Genomic DNA, 16,019 nt, shown 5'->3' with positions numbered 1-16,019 from the left:
CGCTGTTTCTCCGTTGTCCATCAGGGTTCGGATGTCATCGGTGGCAGCGATGAGGGTGGTCTCGGTGCTGTGGTTGGCTCGGAAGCCAGACTGTGAGGGGTCGAGGGATCCGTTCGTCTCGAGGAAGGCGGCCATCTGCTTGTTGACGGTCTTCTCGATGACTTTGGCTGGGAACGGGAGCAGCGAGATGGGGCGGTAATTCTTGAGCTCGGTGGGGTCCGCTGTTGGTTTCTTGAGTAGAGCGCTGAGTTCGGCATGCTTCCAGCTCTCAAGGAAGGTGGCGGTGGTGAAGGAGGTGTTGATGATGTCACGCAGGTGGGGTGCGATGACGGTGTCGGCCTTGTTGAAGACGTGGTGAGGGCAGGGGTCGGTCGGAGATCCGGAGTGGATGGAGTTCATCATGCGGACGGTTTCTTCGGTGCAGATCGGAGTCCAGGCGCGGAGGGTGGTGGTGGGGGGCGGTGGTTCGGTCGAGTTGGACGTGGCGTTCGTCGGTTGGGTGTTGAAGCTGTTGTGTATGTCCGCGATCTTGTTGTGGAAGTAGGAGGCGAGGGAGTTGCAGAGTTCTTGCGATGGGGTGATGTCGTTGTTTCCGGCGTTGGGGTTGGAGAGCTCTTTCACGATGTTGAAGAGTTCCTTGCTGTTGTGTGCGTTGTTATCCAGCCGGTCCTTGAATGCGGTTTTCTTGGTGTCGCGGATCAGTTGGTGATGCTTCCGGGTGGCAAGCTTGAGGGTGGTCATGTTGTCCGGTGTTGGCTCCCTTCTCCAGGCTTTCTCGAGGGCTCGTCAGTTCTTCTTGGAGCTCTTGAGTTCGTCGGTGAACCACGGGGCCTTCTTGCTGCCGGGTCTGCTGGGCGGGGTCCTCAGTGGGGCGAGTTCGTCCGCGCAGTTGCTGATCCACTTCGTGAGGTTGTTGGCGGCCTGGCTGGGGTTCGCTGAGCTGGCGGGAGGGTGCTGGCTCAGGGAAGCGGCGAGCTGGTCGGCTGTGATCTTGCTCCAGCTTCTGCGGGCGACCTGTTGCTGGTGGTGGTGGGTCGTCGTTCTTCTGAATTAATCATTGAACTCATGTCAACTGAGTGTCTATTTAACAAGATGTTCGTAACATCGCCATTCATCCCTAAAAGTGCTGTCACAGTTATTTACCCTCCTCGAGACAACTTAAATCCTGTACTCAATGCCATAACGTTTCTAAATGAAACACTTTCCCGTGGCTTGCTATGTTTCTACATGCTGTATTCGGCTACCCACCCAGAACAGATACTGATCTTATCATTCACTAAACATTCTGCTGCGATGTTTAATTTATCAAACAACCGTCTTGCACATTACAAACATTTTTTAAAATGTTCTTGCCCGTTCTCTTAACGGAATGTTTAGTGAATGATAAGATCAGTATCTGTTCTGGGCGGGTAGCCGAATACAGCATGTAGAAACATAGCAAGCCACGGGAAAGTGTTTCACTTAGAAACGTTATGGCATTGAGTACAGGATTTAAGTTGTCTCGAGGAGGGTAAATAACTGTGACAGCACTTTTAGGGATGAATGGCGATGTTACGAACATCTTGTTAAATAGACACTCAGTTGACATGAGTTCAATGATTAATGTGAGTTAAAAATAGCAGGTTCAGCACGAGGTGATTGTTTAGCATAATGAGTCAGTGAAATGTTTGATGACGTCTGCAGATTACTTCATAACGAATTAATATGTAACATGTATATATTCTGTGGAGAAATGCATTGTAACATTTATTTAATTGATTTTCTAGTTACCCCCGACGAAGGGCCCACGGAGGCCCGAAATGCATTGGGTTTGCAAATAAACTGCTATTTTATGAAATCTGCGTCAGTGCATATTCTTGAATGAAGAGGTTCGGATGGCCCATCAGGAATAATTGAAACCTAGAAAATTGGCATTATCCTACATGTGGAAAGAAAATGGTTAACGTTTAAAAGCAATGAAAAAAGGAACTAAAAAAAGATGGATTGCAAAGACTCATTATGATGAACGTTGGTTTATATATTGCACATGCAAAAGCGATTGTGCGATGGTCGGGGGCACTACACAGTGTCCCAATGTTGCGAGTTATTGTTGTGCGTGCCGCAGGGGCTGGGCATGCAACCAGTCAGCACGTTTTACGAAATTTAAGGATGAACAAGAGAAAATGGAATACTTGAGGTGTGCATCCCATTCATGTATGATGGGCGGTGTCTAACAGACACCGCTTCCATATTAATCATTTTCCGCCCGGCCGCAAGGCGACCGCGGCGGAAAACAGGCGGGCAGTGTTTCACACCGCCATGGTCCCCTCCGCCATCCTAATATGGCGGGTGGGGTTGGGCAATAGATGTCGGGCGGATTTCCTCCACCAGGCTGGCGGTGGCCACCGCCATCCTGGTGGTGGAAATCTGCCCGACATGGTAATGGACCCCCAAGTGTCCTACATGCTCTGAGGGGCCAGCTGATCTTGCCCATATGTTCTATCACTGTGAAAAACTATCAGAGATTTTTATAAATATCCAGAAATTTTGGGAGGGTCTGCTAGGTATTAAGATCATCCTATCCCCTACCCTAATAATCCTAGGGCATGACAGTAAACTAAATCTGAATAAAGAGAAGAAGGGTTTGTGTTTATATCTGTGGCTATCTTCCGAATTATGTTGGCAGCAAGCTGGAAGGATAATGTGGCTCCCTCCTTTCAGATGTGGCTCTCTCGCCTGCTAAGGGTCCATAATATCGAGACATCCCTATATAGGGGAAAATTTGGAGAGAATCTTGCTTAGAATATGGATGGGAATTGCAGGCGGTCTTACTCGATCTTATGTTTTTTTTTTACCTCTGATTAAGATTAACTGTTTGACTCTGTATGTATATGTATCCCGTGGCTCATGAACTTATTTATATTTATATATGTCTCGTTTTTAACTGTAACTTTTTTAACTATGTGATATATGTATAGTGGTATTATTGTTATTGTAATTGTATATTATTCCTAATGGGTTTACCAGGTAATCAATAAAAATGAAAAAAATAAAATAAAGAATAGGGCCTGTCTCCCTTACACAATGCTGTCTCCACCCCCTTTAGTCATACTGCACCAGTGAAGACAGAACTGATTTGGATTGGGCTCAGAGACCCTTGCACAAAGAGAACAAAGACAAAATCGGGTATGAGTAATAGACTTTAAACCCCAAAACTTTAGATCACTTCTGGACTCAAGAGGAACCTTTGCCAAGGAGAAGAGCTGGAGAGCTTTGAGGAGGAGTACTGCCACTTTGCTGTGTGCTGTGTTGCCCTGCTTCTGCCAAGGAGAGGACAAAGACTGGAACAGTGCTGTAAACCTGCTGGAAGAAGCATCTCCAATGGCTTGTGTGTGCTTGTCTCATGTTCTGAAGTCTCAGGGACACAAAGATTTCACCCCAGCTCCCCTGAACTCATTGCCTCTAAAGTTAAGCCTGACTGGTTTGTTCCAAGCTACAAGAGGGTTAAGCACAAGTTTATTTAGTAACATAAGGGCTCGTGACATGTATTGTGATTAGTATTTGAAGTGGGTTCTCACCCCCTTCAACTAATACTCCAATTTCTTACAGTTCCACTTTTGCCTGGAGAAATGCAATAGGCCACAGAAAGTGGAGGTTACCACACTGAAATAAAAGTCTACAGTGTTGAAAAACGTGTTTAGCGGGAGGTGGGGGGGTCTGACGACCTCACTTGGGGCCATATGTATCCTTGAAATTCCCATTCGCAAAGGCTGAAATTCGCAGAATTTCGTTCTTTGCGCATGCGAATTCTCAATATGGTATGTATTATGCAAATGTGGTTCACAATAAGGAATTGCACAATTTGAGATTGCGATTGCATTTAAGGAATCGCAAAAATTGCAATTCCTTAAATGCAATGTATGAAGCAAAAAAAATTGCTAATTGACCCTAAGGATTCGCAAATTACCACCAACTTCAAGTTGGTGGTAAGTTGCGAATTCCTTTGAAAAAGCATTTGTTTTTTAAAACAAAAGGTGCCATGTGACGCTCATACATGCCCTTAGGGCATGTATGTGCGCCATATGCGCACACATGTCATTTTCAGGGGTGCAGCTGGGTGTCCTTTGGACACCCCTGCACCCTTGAAAATATTCCCAATTTGCAATTAGCTAATTGCTAATCGCACATGTCCCCTTCTTTCCTATGGGCCTCCTGGCCCATAGAAATGAATGGGAAATTATTCCTTAATTGCGATTAGCAATTTGCTAATCGCAATTAAGGAATTGTACGAAATCGCTAAGAAGAAGCTGATTTCTACATACATACCATTTTGTGATTTCTAAATAGCGATTCCTTAAAAATAGCTATTTAGAAATCGCAAATGGTGATGATGATACATATGGCCCTTGATCTTTCAATTGTTACTTACATTCCAAAGACTCATCAGTGTTTAATCTTGTAATTACATTCTCCACACTACCAGCACGATTTATTTTGAAAGCTCATGAAAAAGTAGGCATAATGACATAATGTAAAATGTATTCATCCGGAACTTGCCTCTGCAGGTCATGAAATTCTTCTCCGGCAATCACAAAAGTATTTTTTTCTATTTAGTGTTTTCCTAAATTTCTGTTTTATCTTGCTATCTTTCGGTTTTAATAAATAACTTTTTTTTAAATTGTATTCAGTGCATATTTGTTTGACGATATATATCTCATACAAGTACATTAAATAAAACAATTTAGAGAGATAAGAGTTGAAGACTAAAGTATTACACCAACTTATTTCATATGACAAGGCAGATATATTTTAACAACCCTCCAAACTCAAACCATTATATCATCTCAATGGTAAAAATATGTGATCCAAATATTTGTTTCTAAGAAATTGTTATCCCTTTAAGTATGCTCGTAATATAATTTAGATTAATGAATTTAATTAATATTAAGAATTAATTTGCTTCATTGCATCTGCATCTCGAGGCAATATAGAGGATGAGATTGGAGTGATGCGTAGTATGATGACATGTTTTGAAATTTCTATTTCCGTTTCCGTGGAGCCTGGGATGAGGCAATTTAACAATTACCCAATGCAGGGATTTTGGTTTTGCTTTTGTGTCTCAAAGTGAAACGTTCCGAACGATGAAACATAGCGCGTGTCAGCAATTAGGGCATGGCTAGCAGGTGCCGTGAGTAGGCGAGGAAGTACCTCCTCCCAAATATCTTAACCTGAATAAAAAGGACGGCAAAATCAATTTAGCTTCAGAACCACAGGGAACCAATCCAAAAAGCAGGTCAAACAGCTGCAGGTGAGACATTTCTTTGCACGTTAAATGCGTTTCCCACTTTGAAATCTTGTCAATATTTATGAAGGTTCAATATTATTTGAATAAATGTATCTTTTGGGTCGTTAAAGTGCATTGACCTTGCTAGCTCCCTTTCGGGGCCCTACAAATGTCCGCATTCATTGGATAGAATGTTCGAAAAATGTTTTTTGTATGTGGATAATGGTTGTAACATGGATACGTTTATTTTATGTTCTGCTGGCTTTAAATGTATTTTAATGCTTTATACATATTTATCCAGATTTCCTTAAAAGATTCTTGACATTTGTGACCTACGTCGCAGGTTTAGCAAGAAGACATTGTGCTCCCTCAAAGCCACACAAAGTGGGGCATAGCGGGTGCAAAGTTTTGAATGATTATTTATATTTCAAGCTATATCATTTTATAAAGCCGGAAAAATGCACTTTTTTAGCCAAATAGTAATTTGCTCCACTTTCAATCAGTCAATCAATCAGTACTTGTAAAGCGAGGCACTGTCACCCCTAGGGATTTCTAGGCGCTGAGGATGCCCTGTATTGGTTTGAATCAATGGAGTGTTACGGGGTGGACATAGTTGTTCTAGCACAAGCAGTCAGATGTGAAAGAGGTGTGGCGCAGCGGCCAGGGTCCCTGACTCCAAGTCTACGGGGTTCAGGTTTGATTGCTGGCGGCAGGTTTGTCCAGCACCATGTGACTCTGGGCTATAGTTCGCTTAATCTTCCCGAGGGCCCCCAGTGCCGGGACACCACTTCGGAGGTAGCTGTGCGCTTTGCAAATACTGGTCTTTCATATCATTTTGACGCAAAGACCTATCTACTAAAATAGTCTGATCAAACCTTGCATTAAAAAAAAATGCCATCTTGAAGCAGGGGCAAAGTTGGAGAAATATTTATTTCTCTGAACAATTTACACATTTCATCATGTGCGTCACGTTTTGCTGCCAGCTTGTTAGTGTGCCGGTGCCCAGGAATAGAGCAGCTGTAGGACTTAAGTAAATATGGCTTTAAACTGCTCTCTCCACCTTGTCCTTGTAGAACAGACTGCAGTGATTTTGGTTACTGAATAGTGTTGCGCTATATTTTTGTAAAGCTACCCCAAAATGTGTTTAAAAATAGTGAACAGCAGCTACTGTCGACATGGAGACACCAAGCAATGCAGCATTAAACATATTAGAAGAGAACAAAAGAGCTTATGACAAGGTGTAACCAAGGGTTAATAATCGGGAAAAGGGTGTTCAAAGTATCCATTGCTGTATTATAATCACTGGTAAAACAAACATGGACCACACCAATGGGGTACTCCTTTTGCCTGCTGACCTACTGGTTTTGCCGATGATTTGTTGCTGATGATGTGCAGAATCTTCAACAAGAATTTTAAACAAAACGTTGTCATTGTTGTGCAGCATCGGGTAAAAACACCATGATATGTTCGTGTGCCTGCATCCTCAACATACAGGCATTTATGTCATAATGCGGCATGACTTTTTAAAAGGTTAAGTTTCAAGTTTGAGAACGACAAGTAAATTAAAATAACCTAATGTAAACGTGCCAAACTGCAGTAGTTGAGCTCTCCTAAAATGTCTATGAAGGTTTTATATGAACAATAAGGCTGTGATGGGAAGGGCGAGGAAGCAAAAAAGGAGCATACGGGAAGCAACAGGGAGTGGTAGGAAGGAGGCGGATGCTCTACACAGTAGCTTGAGGCAGAGAGAGAGAAGTAAACTAAAACAAAAAAAGACTGGAGGCTGGTGGAAGCAATGCACATCCTTGGTAGGGAAGGGGGGATCAATATTGAGCATGTGATGGAATTGGAGTAGCACTTCAGGGAGAGAGGAAGTAATGGCTGTAGGAAAAAGGGTGATCAGATATAAATACAGGGCTTTATGTCAGAAAAAAAACGGACATCAAAAAGAAATAACGGGACATGAGAGACAAACAAAGGTTCATAAAATATGAATTTTCCCCACTGGTAGTTTGAGAGGTATTTACAATGCTCTTCACAGAGAGGGGTACATGCAAGAAACGCAAATCTCATTATTAGATGGGTTATACACCAGAGACAAATTAGTTTGAGACTAAATACAAAACTGATGAATAACTATGGTTGCTGTTTTACAGCAAAAAGGAAATTACTAGAAGTGTATGTTAATCTAGAAAATATCTGCCACCGATAACTTTGGTAGTTATCTAGGAAACATTGACCCCCTTACCAAATGTGTCATCCTTTCCACTAGAGGGAACCTTGGACTAAAATGAGGCACGTACAAACCAATAGATCCAAACGTGGTGTCCATCTCAGATCTAAATACCACCAAATTAATCAATGCTTATAATGGAGTTTTTATTTAAATATTAATAATATAGATTATTTTACATTGGGGTAAATATTTGTGTGAGCTATAATGTTTTTTGGTAAAAGAAACAAACATCAGACTCAAAGATGTGTCTATGGTATTTACTGTGCTCTCCTTATCGTGCTTAACTTCACATGAGTTATAACTGTGCCAATATTCTGTGGTACTACCTATGCAACACAGAACAGTGCTTACAGTGACCTTTCTTTGACACAGGACTTGCATCATTTCCATATTCCAACGTGCAATGAGGACCTGGATAGCTTTTTCGTGCTTCTTCAGCCTAACATTTTTCTGCCAATGGATGCAAGTTGCAGAGGGAAGACGACCTCGCTTTGGACATTGTGCTGTTGCAGTTGACATCGAAGAAGTAAAGAAACATTTTGAGGCCATTAAGCATTCCGTTGTAAGTACAAAGACAGGTGAACAAGTCTTGGTGAAGAGCCTGAGTTTGCAGTTTATCCTGCATTAGAATGTGGCAAAAGTCACTCTGGCATATTCTTCAAAGACCTCCCCGGTTTTTGATGGAAATCTAGAAGAATGGGAGTGATTTATCATTATGTTAATCCTAGAGTGTAAGAGATTTGCCTGATCCACTAGGCATAATGACTGGCCCAATCAATGTCTGAAGGATTTTAATTGCTCCATCTATATGCCAGTCAGCGCTTAGCCCTCATCTTAATCTTAGAATCAGCATAAGGCTATGTGCTAGTAGGTGTTAACCTAACGGTACTACTGGTGGGATTGTAGAACACACTGATGGACTAGATAGACCTTAGTCATTGCTCTATTAAGCGGGGTTAAAGTTGGTTGTTAACCCATTATAAAGCTTAGAGAACAACTGATTTATTTTTCAAGTGGGTTTGAGGGATGAAATCTGCGAACTGGAGGTGCAATGTGATGTACTACAATTCAGCAATTTTCAAGATTATAAAGGTTTAACATGGATTTCACACATAGAACAGTGGAAGTGGTCAGAGTTTAATCTCACTGAGGTGGCAGTGCAAGGTGTGAAGCCCAATGGATTGCATGATATAGAGCCAGGGTTAAATCTGATGTTCTATATCAGGTGGGGATTCCCAGATCGCTCCGAGGAATTGTGAACATTTGCATGTGTTAGTCAAGCCATAAGGAGTTCCTGAATCCTTCTGCAAAATGTGTGGATAATCAGAAGAAAATGTTCAACACAACAAGGACCTTACATTTAGTGCTACATTTGAAAAAGAGTGCAGGGCCCCGAAGGTTTTGGGATGCTGGGGTTCCAGAGCCTCCCAGCTGACTGCTCGTGATTTCACCTCACACCCCTTTACTTCCACCACCCTACACATTTCTGTCTCTTTATATCACTCTTGCAGGTTTGCTAATCCTACCCATCTTTCTTTGCCATTGTTTCCCTCTGCTCCTTAACCTTCGTTCTCCCTTTTCTGCCTTTCTCTCTCACTCTCTCTTTCTTTTGATCAAAGTCTAAAGAAGAAAAACAAATCTCAGTACCCGAAAATAAATGCTAGTTCCCACCTCAACAAAGCTACTGCTAGAAACAACACAATGCTCAGATCTTAGAAGCTGTGAATTGGGCAACAGATAAAAGCAAATACTAATGTTCAAAACATGACCTCAAAAGAAGGAGGAGGTGTCAGTGGGATAGCGTAAAGACGTAGGGTAGTATGGTTATGTGACAAAACGTCAATAATTTAAATATCAACCTACATATTGAGTCCACAATATTTGCTACCGTTATATCATCAAGATAAATATATGTAGGAACATTTAGATTTAATATTATAAATACCTTGATAAAATAGGTATTGTGGAATCAATACTGTTGCCAGTCGATATTAGACTATTTGAGCTACTCCACAGCAGAAATAGTTATTAAGCTGGAGCCTAACAGAAGAAATAATAAGCAGGAGAGGTCTCCAACATACCTGAGATATGTTGCCAGATGAAACAATATATTATGTTTTGCTAATCAAATGCCTACATGGACAGTTATAGTTTCATATTTTTATGCTGTCAGGAATAAGTGTTATTGAGCCAGGTGGACTGTGGGGTCATAAATTAGTGTAGGTGGGAGGAAGTTTAGCAGGGTGTCCCAACTTAATCGGATTTTTATGGTCAGTGTGTCAAGAAGGTTCCATCCCTGCTGTCACAATTGTCATACTGTGTAAAGGATTAATCTTCAAGGATGACACAATGACATACTTGGCACGGGAATTTCATGATTTCTGGACACAGCTAACTGATTCGTGACCTTCAAATCCCTTCCCCATTAGAAAAATTTAGAAGGCCATATCTTTGATCCAGACAAAGACATTGGCAATGACATTACCCATGTTGCAAGTAGGACCATCTCTCTTTATTCTAACACCCCTTTGCATTTGTACATGGCATTTAAAGTCTTTCTTCGGCACATTTCATGAGCTCTGCAAATATTTCAAATGTAATTTGCTTTTAACTTGTCTCAACTACATAGTTATATTTGAAATGACTGAGTAACAACACATTATTACATTTATGAGAGGTGATGGCATACCCATTCACGCTGCTGCGAAGAACGGTTGTCCCATGGACATTGAGGTTATTTTGATGTACTAAGGATGTGCCTGTTAGTGACAGAGTCACCCAGAATGACAGATCCTTGCTTTTTTAAGCATGCATCTACCACATACTATGCCATAACGACTAAACTATGAACTGCTACAGACTTTCACAGGAACCCTTTACAACATTGTGAACTAACATGATCTGCTAACTTTCCTAAATTTCTCAGAGCTTGGAAGGATGAGTTATCACAAAACTGATTTACTGAATACTTGTTAATAATGCCAGGACAGAGTCTCCTAAGATTGTGACGTAAGAAAATTATATCTAGAGGCACACTTTAGCTCTGATGCATTGCTGAATTGTAATTAAAACAAAGTATAGCTGTGCAATGACTAATTAGAGCTTTTGGTTGTATAATATATTTGACCAAGTCATTGACCTTAATTTGCTTGAACTCGTATTTACAATGTCTTCCATATAGTTTATTAATATTGCTCACAAATCAGTGCTTTTTTATCTAGTTAGTTTCTTTTTTATTGCAGCACTTACAAGACACGAGCACAGACGTAACCTTGTTGGACATTCGCTTGCTGAATGGTGTACAGGTATGTGTTGGTTGATTGCACTCAAATAGGCAGAACAATGCTACGAGTAAATTGTTTTCAAATACCTCTTCATTCCACTGGCACGCACCTTTGTAGTATATTTCTCATCACACTTTCGCCTTTATGAATGATGTTGAGTTCCCTCAGAGGGAGTAGGCAGTGGTCTTGGGGACCACTGCCTACTCTCACAGAAGATTTCCAAAGCGACACTATTTTTTAAAGAAGCACCGATTTCTTAAAGGAAAGTGAACGGCTTTATACAAAGAAAAAAACCGCTTGGGAATGTAAACACAGGGATGGTGGTCTGCTGATTCTTACAGGTCATCATTCCTGTGTTTGGGGACAATCAAAGGGTGTCAGAAAGAACAAACTGCCTAATAAATAATTTTAGGCAGATCATTCTACAGTCCCTTGGAAGTATAGAAATCACTCAGGTTGCAAAACGTTGCGGGCGGGTGGCAATATGTGACCACTTTTTGCAGTCTGGCTCCAAGTATATCTGGCCCTTGATTGAGTAAGGCTATGTTCTTAATTATAATAAGTCGCCAACCCATGTTTTTAAAAAGAATGACTCACCACAATTAATTATTCATATCTTTCAAGGACGGCTGTTCAATGGCTAATTTAAAAAGACATTGTTCTGATTTAATGCCACAATACGCAACACAAGAGTTGAAGAGGTAACTCCTGCCTCCTGGTCCTCCTGTATTTATCCGCTATATTCAAAACTGTCATCCATCAGGGCCTCCTTTGCACTCCAGAACAATGCATGAGTTGTGGAGGCACAGCCCTCAACGGGATCACCTCATACTTAACCAACCATCCTCAAATCATGACAATTGGTAACTCTTTCTCGAGACCAGTCAGCTTACATCAAAGGGTCCCTCAAAGCTTGATCCTCCCCCTACCCACTTTAACCTCTACCAAGAACCACTATGTGCGATTCTCTGAAACACTGAGAATCATCTCTTCCACCTCTTCGCCGATGACACCAAAATGTACATTGAAATATAATTTCCAGAAGATATTGCCTAGCTTTCAATTACACTCTCAAAGATTCAAAACTGGATGTCTAAACACCATTTAAAACTCAACCAAACTAAAACAGAATTTCTTTTGATTTTGCCCCTGAAAGTAGGAACTTCAGTACAGAAATAGATGGCTAGCGTTCCTACCCCGGGCAGCTACCCTGCCATTGTCCAGAGCACCATAACACTTGGTTTCACCCTTGACAATCATCTTAATCTTCACAGCCATATCTCAGCCATGGCCAAAAGTGAACAACAGCAATTTAGACAGCTCCAGGGCATCAGACAATCGATCCCAGAACAATACATCCAAACAGTGGTGCAGTATCTTGTTCTCACTACACTAGATAATGGAATTGTCCTTCTCCCAGATATTCCTAAAGTTCACCTATGCTCACTTAGAGCAACACTACATACATCCGTGTGGTTCATTTTAGTTCTTAAGAAATTTGACCTCATTTCTCCTGCTTCACTAACCCTCCAATAGGTTTCCAATGAAATACGAGCCCAATTCAAAACCGCCTGAGTTACCCACAGGGCGCTGCACTCCTCTTTACCCTCCTATCTAAACTAGAAACTGAAAATCTTTGAAGAAAATAGGGTTCAATAATTGCCTAATCCCTGCTCCTGAAGGCCCCACCTTTATCCAAGAATGATACATGAGCCAGTCATTCTCTGGTAGTGCAACTTGAATTTGGAACGGTATGCCTCCCTCTCTCCACCTAACCACCTGCCTAACCACCTTTCAAAAAGGACCTGAAGCTCCTTCTATTTGACAGACACTTGGTTAGTCTCCCTTGAACATACTTAACTACTCTCTTCACCAGGATGAGAATTACCTTCGTTATGTGACCCCACCATCTAAATAGATGTGTTAACTGTGTACAACCTCTAACTAACTGATGTAATTGTCTCAAGTGGTAACTCCTTCATGCATCCTCCTATGTAAAAGCCCGAGTTTTATCACTGGAACTCACTGTAACCCATGTATCCTGCTACTGTTGCAAAGTGCTCTGATTCCTTCTGGACATGTCTGCTCTATATACAATTGCAAATAATATGTATTTGATCACATAGTAATCTAACCAGCTTTGGTTCTGCTGCTTTAGCATGCCGAGAGATGTTGCTTCTTCCGAGAGCTGCTACGGTTCTACTTGGATAAGATTTTCAAGCCACTGGAAGCCGCAAATGTCAAAATTGGATTAGAAATCAAGAGCTTGGCCAACTCCTTCCTCAGCATGAAGCTGCAGTTGAAGCACTGTGTAAGTAACATTTATGAATAGAACTGCTATTATTAGGTCACAGGCCTTGCTGGGGATCTGAAATAAAAAGTTGTCAAAATAGTTGCCAAAATAGAGGTTTATTGCAATGATGTTCCTTGGATGATGTCTTTTTTTTAGAAAAAACACAAACAATACATACAGATATACTATCTATGATGACCAGGTTTCTATGTTCAGTGAACTGCCTAGCCATGTTAAAGATGTCATGCCTCAGTGATGAATGCTCCACCGTAACATATTCAATTTTCTTCTCGTCTGCTAATACAGTCTTCACTCTGTGAATTTACTTTCATGTCCTAAGGAAAGAATGGGTGTAATTAGGACCATAGCATTACGTCCATATCAAGATGATACTTTGAAGAATGGTTTACTGTGTGAAGTGTATTAATATAGCCTTATAGCCCGCTGTAGCGGGCTATACCGGCTATTGAAGGCCAGCTGAATCGCTAAAGGCCCGAGCCGAAGGCGAGTGACTTTAACGAGACAGAGGTACTTTAATAGGGGGTATATAGCCCTGCTACGAAGGGCTATAAGGCTATTAGAACATTCTGCCACTAGAGGGCAGAATGTTCTAACAAATTAAACAAAGCGTTCTCGAAGTTCGAGGGGATATAAATCCCCTCGAGTTTCGAGAAGCCTTTGTAGAACATTGGAATGTTGCTCTGCGGGCCTTTACCGGCCCGTAGAAGCAGGGAGCACTCCATTGTCTGCAATGGAGCTCCCAATATTCCAGTGTTCTAATATTAATGGCAAACTGTTATGAATGTCCATTATCATGAGTAAGCAAGATCTTTTCCAGGGATACATACCTGTTTGACCCTGCCTCCTTCTGAGACACTAGAGCAGACAGTATGGACTGGCGTAGTCCAGTCCCGGCTCCTGTTGGGCTGCTGGACAGTGATTTTGATGTGCCATGGTGACAGTCAATAAATCAAGTTCAAAAGTATCGACCCAGTAGGCCTGTTGCCACCTCCTATCCTTCCAGCTTTGGTGTCCTGAAAATGAGGAAATTATGAGACCGCATAGAGAAGAGGTAGTCGTTGTATTACAATTTCATGATTTCATCTAATCAATTATTAACAACCTAATTTATACTGCTAGTAATCGGTTAGATGAAACCATGTATTTTCTAAGTTCTAGCGACCAACACTGAAGAGGTATGAGGATCTTAGGATGTTGTGGAGGGGTGACTGGGTGCATAATATAGCCTGAATGACCACTACTATTGGCTCTCCGTGCTATGTGGCCAGTATATCTTTGCTTACAAAAGCAGTTCAAGAAGAACAAGGGAACACAGGCAAGTACAAATGCAACATCACGTTTTGAAATACATCAACAACTAACATTCTTCTCAGTGCTAGATTAAATCCTAGGCCAGGGTTTAGCAAATTATATTCTTGTTTATTAAGTAACTGTTGCTGAACCTGACCCAGCAACTTCGATTTTCAACATTGTTATTTCGGTTCTGACTTTATAATTGATTGCTCAGGGCTTAATAGGAGACTTCTGTTATGGTCTTCTGCTAGTCACAGTGGAGTTCTGACCGAAGGTTCAGAGAAACCCTGTTCTAGAGAAGACTAGCTACAATTAGATTCTTTTTTTAGAATATCTCGGTTGTTTTTAGTCCCATATTTCTTTTCCAAAATTGTTGGCAAACAGCTAGCCACAATTGTACCTATAATCATATTGTGCTTGTCGTTCAGACATGTATAAAATGCTTTTACGTGGAGGTGGACACCCCTCCTAGAATTATCTGGGTGCACATTGTTGTGGGAATTGTCGGACATCAATAAAGTACTGTTCCTTTAGTCCAAGGAAGGTCTACTGCTATAGTGCAACAAAAGATTAATTAACAAAAACCCTTAGTAATGTGACTGCGTTGAGAAGAGTTGACTTCTGTGTTCTTCAGAGAGATATAGTGCAATGTGGTCAGTTCCCACAAAGAGGCGAGCATAGATTTGACTCTGTGGAAAATAGATGTAATTTTTATAATACTAACAGTTTTTTTTCTTGATTTATCGTAAACAGCGTGAAAATCTGATATGCCTCTGTGGGGAACAATCAAAAAACATGATGGACATCGTGGAGGAAAATTTCAAAAAGGTATTGATTCACCCTTTCCATCACCCCAAGAAAGGTGGGAGTTGAACTCATGTATGGTGGTCCAATATTATATGAGTTAAATGTTCTCAGATCTGCCAACATTTATTTAATTAGCCCAAACTGACATATGTGTAATTTAATATATAAGACTGATGCTCTTGATGATTTTCATTGATATATTCGTTCCAATTATGTGATCTTTCTCTATTGTGACCTCATTCAGCATTTAATCTACCTTGCTACTCAGAGTCATTGGGTGCACATTTAATCCTCAGATAAGATCTCCCAACAAATCTGCTCACTGATAATGCATAGCTACAGAATTATGTCCAATCATTGGCACCAATTCAGTATGCATTGGATTCAATGCCCTAGTCTAGTATGCACCAACCTTTACCTCAAAATTTCCAAATTCATATTTCCCAGCACTACACATTTTGTTGAATGCAGACAGTTCAGACGTATAAATTGTGTAATAACACTATGTTTCAACTCCTAAAATAGCTTGATGAGAAGGCTGCAACCATGAAGGCAGTTGGTGAGATCAACATCCTCATCCACTGGATAAAAAACAACATCGGGAATCACGAAAACCCATAAGAAAGAAGTCTGCATACTGCCCGGACAGATTTATTTCAATTAGTTCCTATTTATATTATATATGAAGAGTTAAAACAAAATGCTAATTTTTAGAAAAAGTATAGTTGCGCTGACATGTTTCAATAATTTAAATATTTATTTTATCTATTGGCAACACAATGAAAGTGATTGATTATATATTTATTTATGTATTTAAAATGT

The 16,019-nt window shown here is 40.9% G+C and overlaps 1 protein-coding gene across 1 annotated transcript; it reads left to right on the top strand.

Moving 5' to 3' along the window:
- Window positions 1–7,902: 7,902 nt before the first annotated feature.
- Window positions 7,903–15,818, top strand: LOC144752692 (interleukin-20-like). The gene is made up of 5 exons (XM_078640562.1): window positions 7,903–8,061; window positions 10,742–10,804; window positions 12,942–13,094; window positions 15,144–15,218; window positions 15,723–15,818. Exons 1-5 carry the CDS (start codon window positions 7,903–7,905, stop codon window positions 15,816–15,818), a joined length of 546 nt encoding a protein of 181 aa, XP_078496688.1.
- Window positions 15,819–16,019: the final 201 nt, after the last annotated feature.

This window comes from Lissotriton helveticus, chromosome 5_1 (genome assembly GCF_964261635.1).
Source record: "Lissotriton helveticus chromosome 5_1, aLisHel1.1, whole genome shotgun sequence".
Classification (NCBI taxonomy): domain Eukaryota; kingdom Metazoa; phylum Chordata; class Amphibia; order Caudata; family Salamandridae; genus Lissotriton; species Lissotriton helveticus.
This window is presented reverse-complemented; position numbering and strand designations above follow the sequence as displayed.